Consider the following 11,989-nt stretch of genomic DNA (forward strand, 5'->3'; position numbering starts at 1 on the left):
TCATCTTTACATATTTAGTCTCTATTTAAACCACCACAGTGCAGTTAAAACAGGATGCTCTGCTCTCATATTTTCCATGGTTTGACATTCTGTAGTATGTCACCCGTCTGTAGCTGCAGCACACTAACTTCGCACCATTCGACGTGAATGGCCCTTGCATTGTGTGAATATTAGCAGATAACATTCAGTAGTATTGGAGAACACCACTGATTTGCATTAGGAGAGGGAAAAGCTTTAGACCGCAAAGGGACAAAGGTGCTGAATCTAACATGTACCAAACTCTCTGTCGGGAAGAATCAGTGGGAGAATGTGTTGTTCAAAATAAAGACAGTGCTCATTAATCTGAGCATTTCATGACTAGTCTATATGTAGATTTACATCCTAAAAGCAACTGTAAATTAAAGGAAATAAAAGGGAAAAAGAAGCAATTTTTTTGTTTGTTTTTCATAAATGGTCCAAGTTCTTTCAGTCTCTATTGAAATAACTGGCAACAACAAAAAGAAAAACACAAAAAGTTTCAAACAAAAACCATCTGCATTATCTACACTAAAGGGAACAAATGCTTTACTATTTCCAAGGGAGACATAATTGCATAAATTTGTTTTTTTTAAGCATAATTTTGCATAGAGATAGCATGCTATTTCAGTTAGGCTCAATTATCTGCAGGACAAATTGTGATGTTAGTGTTTAGAAACTATTAGTCACTAATATAATTTATTGATTCTACCAACACATGATTTCAAATTGCATTTGTATATGGGAAAATACCACAAAAACACATTGTCCCTTCCTTCATTTACAGTTGTAAATCTCCAATATAATATAATATAATATAATATAATATAATATAATATAATATAATATAATATAATATAATATAATAATCTCACTCACTTCCACAGTGGTTGTAGATTGCAATGCGGTGCGAAGAGTTATAGCGGCATCATGTGGTCATTATGAAGAACTTCTGCTGTTGAGAAAGATGTGAATTTGTACCCTGGACAACACGATACAAAACACAAACAAAGTTAAAGATAAAACCAGGCGTAAAAGTTTGACAGTTTATTTATTTATAAATTTAATTTAAAGACAAATCTTTAGTAAACGCTAAAGAAAAACTATGTATCTTTGTATCTATATTTCATGTTTATCTCTCCATCCTGAATGTGTGGTACGTACTGTATTAGTAGCAGTCGTAGTAGTATGTTTTGCATGCACTATATTGCGTGTTGTAGTCGTACTGAAATTCATATTGCATGTTGTCTTGTTCATTGTGTTGGATGTTTGGAGCAATTCAGTATATATTATATATTCCTGATTGAATTAAATGAAATGTGGACACACTAGAAGGGTATTGACCCATTGACTTTAAGCGCCGCTGGTGTAGTGGTATCATGCAAGATTCCCATTCTTGCGACCCGGGTTCGATTCCCGGGCGGCGCACAATTTATTAATCTTCGAATTAATTCACAAATTTGACTAGATATCGTCCCACTCATCTATAATATTAAAGAGGCTCTTGATAATGTGCAATAATTCCTGTGTAAACTTCAGAATTTGACAGGCCTGGTTGTTTAACCACATAAAGTATTAACAAACAACAACAACAACAACAACAACAACAACATATCTGTACTTACTGATGCTCGCTGATAGAGTCTATTTTCTATTAACGACATTTATGTCCAGCTTGTTTTTCTGAAGTCTCGTTTACGAATACAAACCGTCGGTGTCTTTTCTCGTGACTAAGTTACCGGTACGCACCCGTTTTTCAACGAGTCGGTATTTTGAATCTAAAGGAGACTCGGAGCGGCACTGATTGTATGAGACATCGTTCATCAACGAGCTGGATTGGAAAAGTGTGTAAAATGACTGATGGCCATTTTAGTTAATTACATGTGATTTAACATTTTTTAAGGAAAGACTATTCCTAGATGGTCTTAGCAGAATTTGAATAAAAGTTAAAGCGTGTTCGATCGGATCGGTGTTTTGTAACTTAACGATCGGTTGTGGTTAATCATGGTTCAATGAGTCACTCTCTCAATGACTCTTCACCTCATGGCGTATTTCTGAACGATTCTGAATGAATCTATTTTAGTGAAGGGATTCAAAAGAAAAGATTCGCGTTACTGGGATGAATCATAGGATATGGTAGCCACCATAAAATACCATTATATTATCTATTGTTGCTAAATGTAAAATCATAATTAACAAGATGACCTTTCATACTCAGACACAGACTCTTCCGCGAACACTTATTAACAGCCATCATCGACAAATAATCTCTCCACGGAAACTAAACAATTGGGTTTTACTGGGCTCAGTGCACTGGGTGAAACTGCTACTTCAGAGCGTTGTATTGCAGCATTTTGGCTAACTTTACCGTCTTACATTTCTTTTGTTTGGATAAAAAACCTGTTTCTTAAATGTAAGGTAGCTTGTAGGATGTCATTTTGTGAACTGAAGTGCTTCTGTTGTTGTTGCTCGGCAACAAGCGTCAAGTTTGCTTGAAGTGTCTATGCAACTGAAGTTTGAGGCAGTTTAGTGGATCGAATCATTATATAATTTGGAACTATAATTCTTACCTATTTCGTGTTTTAAAACCACACATGTTAATGAATCCGCACATTTCTAGACTATTAAGATGACTGAAGTCAAATGTTTAAGGAGAGAAGCTGGCGACTCAGTGCTCGAATGGTCTTGTAAAAAAAAGGGTGAGGATTTCAACATTTGTGGTCGCTGTCAGTCGTGTGTCCTCTCTCAGAAACTGCACCACTACACCCAGTGGGTGAATAAGACTGGAGGAGTATCTCAGAGGAGGTTTATCACAGGTATCCTAGTGCGGTGCCACAATCTTCAAATCCTGGAGCATCTTCAGAGTGTTTTACAAGTGACATCAGGGAAAGATTTCACCTATTCCAGGTCCAGAGCCCAGCCCAGCAAACCCGAGGACACCATATGGAGGATGGATGGAGCTCTGGACACAAAACTGCATGGAATGGACATGTTGGAAACCTGGGAATGGTTTAGTAAGAGCCCAGACTGGACCAAGTCCAAGTATGTGCTGGGTCTCTTGTCTTTATGTGACACCCCTCTATTGCACATGTTAGCAAACTTGGTGAATATCCTGATTGTTTGGGAGAAAAACAAATTTCTTCAATTCAGCAATGCTGGTAAGAATGCACATCACCAACTGAACAATGATCTTAATAAAAGGCATCACAATAATCACATTTAAACAAAAAGCATCTTAGTAAATGGCACTTAAGTTAGCCTATATAATACATGAATCTATCAATGCTTGTAGATGAAGTACCACAATACTTCAGCTCTGTAAACAGTTCTTATCAAATACATTGAAGGTTTTTAAAGGGACAGTTAACCCAAAAATGACAATTCTGTCATAATTTACTCACCCTCAAGTTGTTCACCACTACTTGTTCACAACTTTTTCTGATAAGATATTTTGAAGAATGTCAGTAACCAAGAACAGTTTTGTTACGACATTCTTCAAAATATCTTTTGTGTTCAGCAGAAGAAATAAATTCAGTGAGTAAATAATGACAGAATTATCCCGTTAAACATCATCTTGCCTGATTATAGATATTTTTGCAGATCTCTCAGATTGGATTTTCTTTTTAAAATGTTGTTAAAAAGTAAATATTTTTATATTTATGATTGAAACCAGGCCATGATTCTGCTCATGATAATGTAATACCATTCAAAAGTTTGAAGTCGGTAAGATTTTTGAAGTCTCTTATGCTCACCAAGGCTGCATCAAAAATACAGCAAAAACAGGAATATTGTGAAATATTGTTAAAATCTTAAATAACTGGTTTCTATTTGAATGTATTTCAAAATGTAATTTATTCCATCTTGTGTGATCCAAAGCTGAATTTTCAGCAGCCATTACTCCAGTGTTTAGTGTCACATGACCGTTCAGAAATCTTGGGTGCTCAAGAAACATTTCTTTTTTTAATGTTATTAACATTGCTGCTTAACCCTCTGGTGCTCTTCGGTCACTTTTGACTGAAAAATTGTACATTTTGAAATTTAAAAAATCGTAGTTTCATAGGAATGGTATGAACCGGAATGGCACTTGGTATATGAACACACACAAAAATTGAGGGCATGATTTGAGTGGTCATAAAAACTTGTGGTCTTCGTGGTCCGAAATGAATGGGAAATAGGCATAAATACAGAGAATTTTTTTGTGTGTAAAATCTACAAATCAGCCACGATGCAGAAAAAAAGCACACAACAGTGAAGTGGTGAATCTCTAAAACATCAAGAGTGCAAAGCAGACACACACACACATATACACAACAAATGTTTTGTATTATTTTCAATGGGAAAAAAATAATTATTGCTCAAATATTAATTAGTACCATAAAGTTCTATCAAAATAAAACATATTATTGGGGGGGGGGGGGGGGGGGGGGGGGGAAGTTACATTTCAGTTTCTTTTGACCGCGAAGATCACAAGTGTGACTCCCAAATGAAGAGCACCTTGACTTTTTCCATAAATTATTGGATATTTTATATTTATTTAAAAAAGTAAATTAAATTAAAAGTAAATTTCATTTATATTTGTAAGTGGTTTGAATTGATTGAAGTCACCCATTTATTATACAGTAAAGGATGCCAAATCTCTCAAGAGTATCTGTCATGAGGTTGAGCTGGACACGCAGAACTTAGACTCCGACAATTCTGATGATCCTGATCCTGCCCTCACCGTCGTCCCCAGGTCTTCAAAATCTCTGTCAGGGGTCAGCCGTCATAAAGATTTTATCCGAAGACTGCCAGTCGACATTGCAAAGATAATTTTGGGTAAGTCTAGTTTTCCCACTTGTCTGTGAAGAGTTGACTATTTAAACTTAACGTGAGAATTAAGTATAAACATTAGTTTTGGACTTAATTCTAACATGAATTCTGCAAGTCTGTTCCCAGCAATAAAAAAAGTGAAACAAAAATACAAACAAAAGTGAAACAATGGCCTCCCTCTCTTTCTTTTCTCTTTCTCAGGTGTTACAAGTTGAGCTTGACTGGTTCTTTTGATTTCAGATGCTTTGTTTCACTCGTCGTTATATGAGTGCATGCTTAGTTCATGTCATTTGTAAGCATCACTGTGTTGTTCTTTTCAGACCTGTGAAATAGTCTAGTTTTGTGCTGCTATGGAGACAACTTTATTGCCTGTGGACAAGAGGGTTATAGGTTGACTCAAAAATATACTTTATCTAGAATGTACAAGACCTAGCAACTGAACCTAAATCACAGTCCTGGCAACCAATTTCTTTTCAAGAGACCATCTATAAATAATTTTGAAATTTTAGGGGAAATTACTATCAGAAGTACTTGTATTTTAGTTTTTAATTGCCATACAATTCTTATATGCTCTGGCAGTTAATTGAAAGATTATATGGGTTCACTCCTCCTGAAATGACATTTAGGAACTTCACTTAAAAAATCTTTATGCAATTATGCATTATCATTATAAACCTAAAAATAGTGACATACCTAAACTATTCAGTTATTCAGGCATAATTTATATCTGTTTTAGTATTTTTTTAAACCTATTTTTAATTATTTTGTTGTCATTTACACTTCTAGGGCTTTTGGATAAGGTCTCACTGTACAACTGCAGGTGTGTGTCCAAGCACTGGCAATGGCTTACTAATGAGATCTTAACTGAGGTGGAAGTAAAGAAGAATGTTGAGAAACAGGCCATGATTTTGCAAGTAATACATCATGTCAAAAATCATATACATATATGTTAGCAATGGCAAATGCATGGATTCGATTCCCAGGGAACACACAGTCTACTGATCAATTCTGTACCTTCAATGCACTATACGTAGATTAGGATAAAACATACTAATATTGTGAGTGTGTTCATTTGGTTACTTTAATATTAATCTGTCTGTGTTTTTAAAGTAGTTCATATAACTTTGTTTTAAATGTTACAGTTCTGATCATTTGTATGCATTTTCAGGGTAACTCATCATCTAAGGTCAACCCGGTTTATGCTAAGATCTGTGAAGTTTTAGTGCCCATCAGTGAAGGGCAAAAGCAGTTTCAGCATGGAGAATATTTCCTCAAACATAAGCAGGTAAAAAAGCCACTTTATGCACTCTGCATAAACATATATACAAAGTTCTTTCATGAAACTCTAAATGGCGCAGGCTGATCCTTAAGTCAATCTGTCTGCAATCACATCGTATTATATAGGGCGCAGCTTATTGGTTTCTGCTGTATCGGCAGCCAATGAGCTTGCTGCTTTCAAATACGTGGTCAGCATTTGATGTAGCAGTATGCAGCACGCTTTCAGAAACCCTCCACTGCCCCAGCTCCACCTGTAATCTGCTACTGGTAATTCATGTATGCTATATATTGTATGTATAAGTCCCCTACTTGCTCTGCTGCAGCGTAGCAGATCTCTTCCGCCAAAACTAAACATATTTAGCATTGTCATTTCCATTACCATGCCAAACACTCCAAGAGTTGTCATGACAGAAATGTATATTTTTAATCTTCATTATAAACTTTACTTAGATTTGACTCTTTTGGTGTTTTTAGACTCAAGAACAGGATTTGGATTCTGCCTACAAAGGCTTTAAAACTAAGACGGTCCAAATGGAAGAACGCAACGTGTACTGTGGAGTGTATAACATCTTGGTCCTGTTGGAAAGGTAGAATTTGTGTTGAAAATATGTTGGAATTTATGTATTAAATATATAGATGTATTTAATATATCAAAGTTTTAGAACTTAATCCTGTCATTTTCTCCATTTAGAGAAGACCCCAGTAGAGTGATACATTATGCTGGGGGACAGTTTGTGGCGGTTGGCTCCAGGGACCGCACCATCAGGTTCCTGCATGTTGCGTCACCCAAAGAGGTTTCTTTAGTGATCCAAGGACATGCAGGTAGTGTAAGAGCAGTTCTGGTTTGTGAAGAGAGAGACCTGGTTATCAGCGCCAGCTATGACCTCAGTATCAGGTTAGTCAGACTTTACTATGGTCGTTTAACAAACTAAAATCGTAGACAGCATTAAAGAATGTTGTGCTTTATTTCTGTACTCCTTTCAAAGGTGCTGGAACCTGAAGACAGGCGTATGTACAATGATTTTTCATGGACATTTTGGCACTATAAACTGCCTGGATTTGTACGGAGATAGACTGGTGTCTGGAGCCAAAGACTGTAGAATTAGAGGTAGGTTGTGACCTGTAATATACCTTAAGGCCCATTCACACTAAGGATGATAACTATAAAACCATAAATAAAAAAATCTAAGCTTTAATAATCGTTTTAATGAGCATAGGGAAGTCCACACCACAACTATAACGATAACAGGATACAAAAGTAACAACTATTCACAACTATAATGATGCTATGTGTGTATTGATCACAGTGTGGAACCTTCTGACGGGGAAGTGTGTTGAGAATATGAAGTTTAAACACCTTAAACCAATCATGTGTGTGAAGAGTAATGAAACTCTGGTGGTCAGTAGCTGTGCTGGAGGTCAGATCAGGGTATGGAGCATGGAGACGGCAACACTTACAAGGGTGAGGGAGATGCTTAGTGATCTTGTCCAGAACACAAGCATCTGTTTTAACAGTTTGTGTGTGTGTGTGTGTGTGTGTGTGTGTGTGTGTGTGTGTGTGTGTGTGTGTGTGTGTGTGTGTGTGCAATCGCTAGGACAGTTCTCATAACCTACTTTCAACTTGGCACAGCAGTTAATCTCATATTCAAAATGCACTAAAACCATTCTTCCATTACAATAGCAAAGGTTGTCACCCGACAAACACACACTTTGTCACGCATAAAACAACAACCTAAAAACACTAACAACAGGATTATACAATGTTTTCTTTTGTAAAAATGTATTTAACAAAAGAAAAATTACTCTCTTCACTCTTTAGAATTCACTGCACTGTGTTACATGGTCCATGTTTACATTGCAGTACAAAATTATTCCCAAGTTTCCATTTTTATATAGATGGTAATGATTTTGAAAGACTAATACCTGTGTTGGTGTTCAGCTACATCTAATTGTTTTGATAATATTTCATTATTTTAGATTCAGAATATATTTCAATATGGCATTATTGTAGAAATGTAAAAAATTGCTGTCTTATTCAGCTTTGTATTATGTTTTGTACTTCAGTTTAACTAAATAGTATGTATGTGCAGATTGGCCTGTAGGTAGGTACACAGAGTTTTGGTAGTGTTTGTGTCTGAGTAAATAAAATAATTTGTTATTTGAAAGAAGTAGCTATTAAATGCATTTTGTCCCAAAGCAATGGTAAATGATCCACAGTTTACCCCACATAGATGCTGCTGTGCTCACTGCGTGAAGAGTTTTGAAAATGTGACCTAAATATTGAGAAATGTATCCTAGCTGAATACTGAAAAAAAACTGAATACTCTCTTCTTGATACAGCAAATCAGTGGTCACCAGGGTGCAGTGCTGTGCCTGTGCTTCAATCAGTGGCATATCCTCTCTGGGGGTTCAGATGGGGAGGTCAAGGCATGGAGCACCAACTGTAGCTTCAAAAAATGCGTTAGGACCTTCCAGCATCCAAAGTGACAAAACCGATCAGTGACCGTACAAGCTGGTCATTCTAATCAATAACTTTTAATAATGAAGTGCATTTTCATAAGTGATCTGATCTCTTGCCTATTCTCCATTATTTTCTTTAGAGAGGTGTTGACCATGTCTTTCCTGTTCCTGCGGCTCATTACAGGCTGCATGGACGGAAAGATCCGGATCTTCAACTTCTTAAATGGAGACTGCTTGAGAGTTATAAGGACAAACATGAAGCAATGCCCTGTCCTTTCTCTACACACACACCACAACACGTGAGTTTACCCTGTGTCCGGACATATTACTCAGTTTTATGAGCACAATTTAATGATGCTGTTCTTTATTGTAATGCTGTATTATCTGAAAAAGACTTTTGTCATGCTGTCAGTGTGGTCGTAAACACCAGAGGCAGTATTCTGATGCTCCAGTTTGCTGAGGTTCACTGGGACTACTCTGCCAGTGCTTTTTTGGAGCGGCCCAAGATCTCTCTTGAGAGTGTGTCTCGGACTGCTGAACGGACGACTCAAGGAGGTTCACCAAGCCCAAAAAGTCGTTTTCACCGTTTCAAGAGCCTCTCAACCCCCAGTATGCAGCATGCTCGAGGTACCACCTTTCAAATAGACTACAGTAAAATTTATACACGGAATGTCATTTCTAATCTTGACTCACAATGGATTATGATCATAGATTATAACACTTGCTCGCGTGCAATAGTGAGTGGCCGTTGTGACACATTTGTGTCTGAGGGCAGCAGTGACTTGGTTTAATCCAACGGTTTTTCATTGGATGAAGGTGGATCTGAATGTGAGCTTGCAACCGTTTGTAAGAAAGGGTTGGGGTTTGATTACACATTACGAGGTCAACATTAAAAAAAGAAACATACATGGATGAATCAATCAATAAGATCAACAACATGCATTTAGAAATTAGATAGGGTGAATTTTCATTTCATGCCAACTTTAACATATCTGTTTTTTTGTACCTTCAGATGCTCAGCAGGAGTCCACACGGGCGGCGACGTGGAATCAGCTCCAGGCTCATCGTACCAGCAGGACCTCCATCAACATGCAGTCTGAGTGCCTCACCAGGCCCCGATCTGTTCTCTCAGCAAGCAGGCCTGTCAGTGGATATAAGGACTTTCAAAACCGAGTCAGCCACACACCAAGCACTGCCACCACCAACTTGGGTAAGAGATTAACCCAAAATATTCGATATGCAGGTGTTTTCTAGAACATAATTAGAAAATTATAGTTTAAGATGAAAGTTTTTGCATGAAATATGAGAATGGATTCCTTATTTAAAGATAAGAAGACTTATGGCACCAAACACTCAGTACTCAGCCAGAGTGAGAAGGCAGCCCGAGACAGGGTGAGAAAGCGAGGTCCTCACCATCCGGTGACCCCTGACCTAGTTCTACTAAGGGCCAGCAGCTCCCAGCAGAGCTTGTGTATGGACAAGGCCAGGACCAACATGGAGCTGAATGCCAGGGTACGAGATGCCTGGGGACCTGATTTATCCAGAGAGACATCATTTCAAACCACCACCAAAAGAACGTCTGAAATCCATGCTCCATTCACTACCCACAGCGTTGACCTCAACCCTCAGAGCTCCTTAAAGTCCAGGCAGACCTGCTTGACACCTCAGTCTCTTCCCAAACAATCCCAGAGATCCTTCAAAGTAATTCGGTCTGGCACAAACAAGATTGACCCTCTGAATACGACTTCCCCGGAAGATGGCAAGGCTCCACAGCGATTGTTTATGAGGCGAACTTCCATGCCCACACATTGCCATGAAGATTTTAAATTGACCCAAAAGTCCAGTTCATATCACGTCCCGCTAGACCCCTTCAGGGAGCATGGTGTCTTTCAGCTGAGGACGGACACGCAACTGGACGCTTTCATTCAGGAGTGTACCAAACAGCAGCAGAGTCACAAACATGACAGGGGTGACCAAAGTAAAAGTGTTTCCAAGCACAGCCATTGTCATCAGTAGAGGAAACTAGTTTTCATGAAGGTACTGAAATCTAAAGGCATGACACACTTTTGTTATTAGCTAACCAGACACAACTGAATTTTCAGTTTGATATTTTACTCTATAGAAGTAACATAATATAATACCATAATACAATATTTTAAATGTTATTTTGAATTTGATACCGGTAATAAGCAGGTAGTTCCAAAACAAAGATACCAGCTTAATCTGGATTTTCCAACAGGATTCTCAGTCCTATTTGTGTTTTTTAGTTGTTGTATATTTTTATGTTATAGTCTTTGACCTCACTTATATTTTGATGGATAGATGTTGCATTATATCTATGCAGTTCGAGATTATTAGTACATGTCTTCCTTTTGTGGCTTTATTTTGTATAGCCTACATGTTTTGATGCTAGGGGGCAGCAAAGTACAAGCTAAACTGTGTCCCACGGAAATCATAAATCATAAGTGATCCTCTCAGGGCGGAACATTATGAACATTATTTGAAATAGTTGTGAATCTTTACTTTTTTTTTAAAGGATCTTTATACATTATAATCTTTTGACAACATTTTAAAGTGCCTGTTTAAGAGTTTGATTATTTCAGGCAGTTTATCACCAGTTCTGTATGCATATACAATCACTCTGACTTTTACCTTATTAATGAGAGATGCTGACAAGAAGTGTAAACATAATTTGCTGAAGTTGGAGAGACATAAAATAAATTAGATTTGCCACACACTGTGAGTAAAGAGATCTTTGATAAAAAATGTTTATATCTCCATCAGAACTCTGTTGGTTCCAAGTCTCTTTGTCTTTAGCTGATTCTTATTAGGGAGCTGTTCTATTTAAAGATTGAAAGATTTGTTGAAAGTAGAGTTTATGTGGCAGTGTCAGGCAATGTAAAGCTGTCTGCTTCAAACAAATGACGTTCATCAAATGAACATCATCTGTTGAGGTTCTCTAACTCTAAAGATAAGCATTTTAGTGCTGAGTTTTATGCAAGTTGCATCCAGTTATCTTCATTTCGCTTTTGTAAAAATGCAAAATGGCAATCCTGTCAAATAATGAATTATGTCAACATGAAATGAAAATTCCTGCTATCTATTTTCTAAATGCATCTTGTATGGCCAACTCCTCCTTTTATCATTTAGTTTGCTTAAACCCCATCCCATTCTTACAATCGTCTGCACGCTCGCTTTCAGCCAGCTGTCTCCATCCAATCAACAACAGATGGATAGAACTAAGTTCCCGCTCTTCATTTTTTCCCTTTTTTGATAGTTTGATTCATTTGGGTGTCACAATGTTAAAGAAACGATCTGTTGCTACACATCCATTTCATTGCCACTTTAACGTAAAAGCCAAATGCCAATTTAAATGGATATGAATAAAATCACTTCTGATTTGTCAATGAAACACAGCAGCCATGAG

The 11,989-nt window shown here is 37.4% G+C and overlaps 2 protein-coding genes across 2 annotated transcripts in view; one reads left to right on the forward strand and one right to left on the reverse strand.

The window, feature by feature from the left end:
- The window catches only part of unc13d (unc-13 homolog D (C. elegans)), a 16,847-nt gene extending 15,079 nt beyond the window's left edge, over positions 1-1,768 (reverse strand). The window contains exons 1-2 of the mRNA XM_084435219.1: positions 1,641-1,768; positions 895-997 (exon numbers count right to left, since the gene is read on the reverse strand). The gene's annotated coding sequence lies outside the window, so the exon portion shown is untranslated. The remainder of the gene's footprint in view (positions 1-894; positions 998-1,640) is intronic.
- Positions 1,769-2,525: 757 nt separating this feature from the next.
- On the forward strand, positions 2,526-11,298 carry fbxw10 (F-box and WD repeat domain containing 10). The gene is made up of 13 exons (XM_084434831.1): positions 2,526-3,173; positions 4,636-4,830; positions 5,611-5,738; positions 5,993-6,109; positions 6,577-6,689; positions 6,794-6,997; positions 7,089-7,210; positions 7,410-7,564; positions 8,443-8,585; positions 8,703-8,861; positions 8,975-9,189; positions 9,575-9,772; positions 9,890-11,298. The coding sequence occupies exons 1-13, from the start codon at positions 2,645-2,647 to the stop codon at positions 10,576-10,578; spliced, it is 2,967 nt and encodes a 988-aa protein (XP_084290957.1). The 5' UTR covers positions 2,526-2,644; the 3' UTR covers positions 10,579-11,298.
- The last annotated feature ends 691 nt before the right edge of the window (positions 11,299-11,989 follow it).

The sequence above is a fragment of the Rutilus rutilus genome (genome assembly GCF_951802725.1).
Source record: "Rutilus rutilus genome assembly, chromosome: 16".
NCBI classification, from domain to species: Eukaryota; Metazoa; Chordata; class Actinopteri; order Cypriniformes; family Leuciscidae; genus Rutilus; species Rutilus rutilus.

Bases quoted from the DNA above. Each gene is read 5' to 3' on its own strand.
- fbxw10 (XM_084434831.1), top strand. From the start codon at position 2,645: ATGACTGAAGTCAAATGTTTAAGGAGAGAAGCTGGCGACTCAGTGCTC. The intron at 7,211-7,409 runs GTAGGTTGTGAC...TATTGATCACAG, and splicing joins CAAAGACTGTAGAATTAGAG to TGTGGAACCTTCTGACGGGG. The intron at 8,862-8,974 runs GTGAGTTTACCC...TCATGCTGTCAG, and splicing joins CTACACACACACCACAACAC to TGTGGTCGTAAACACCAGAG.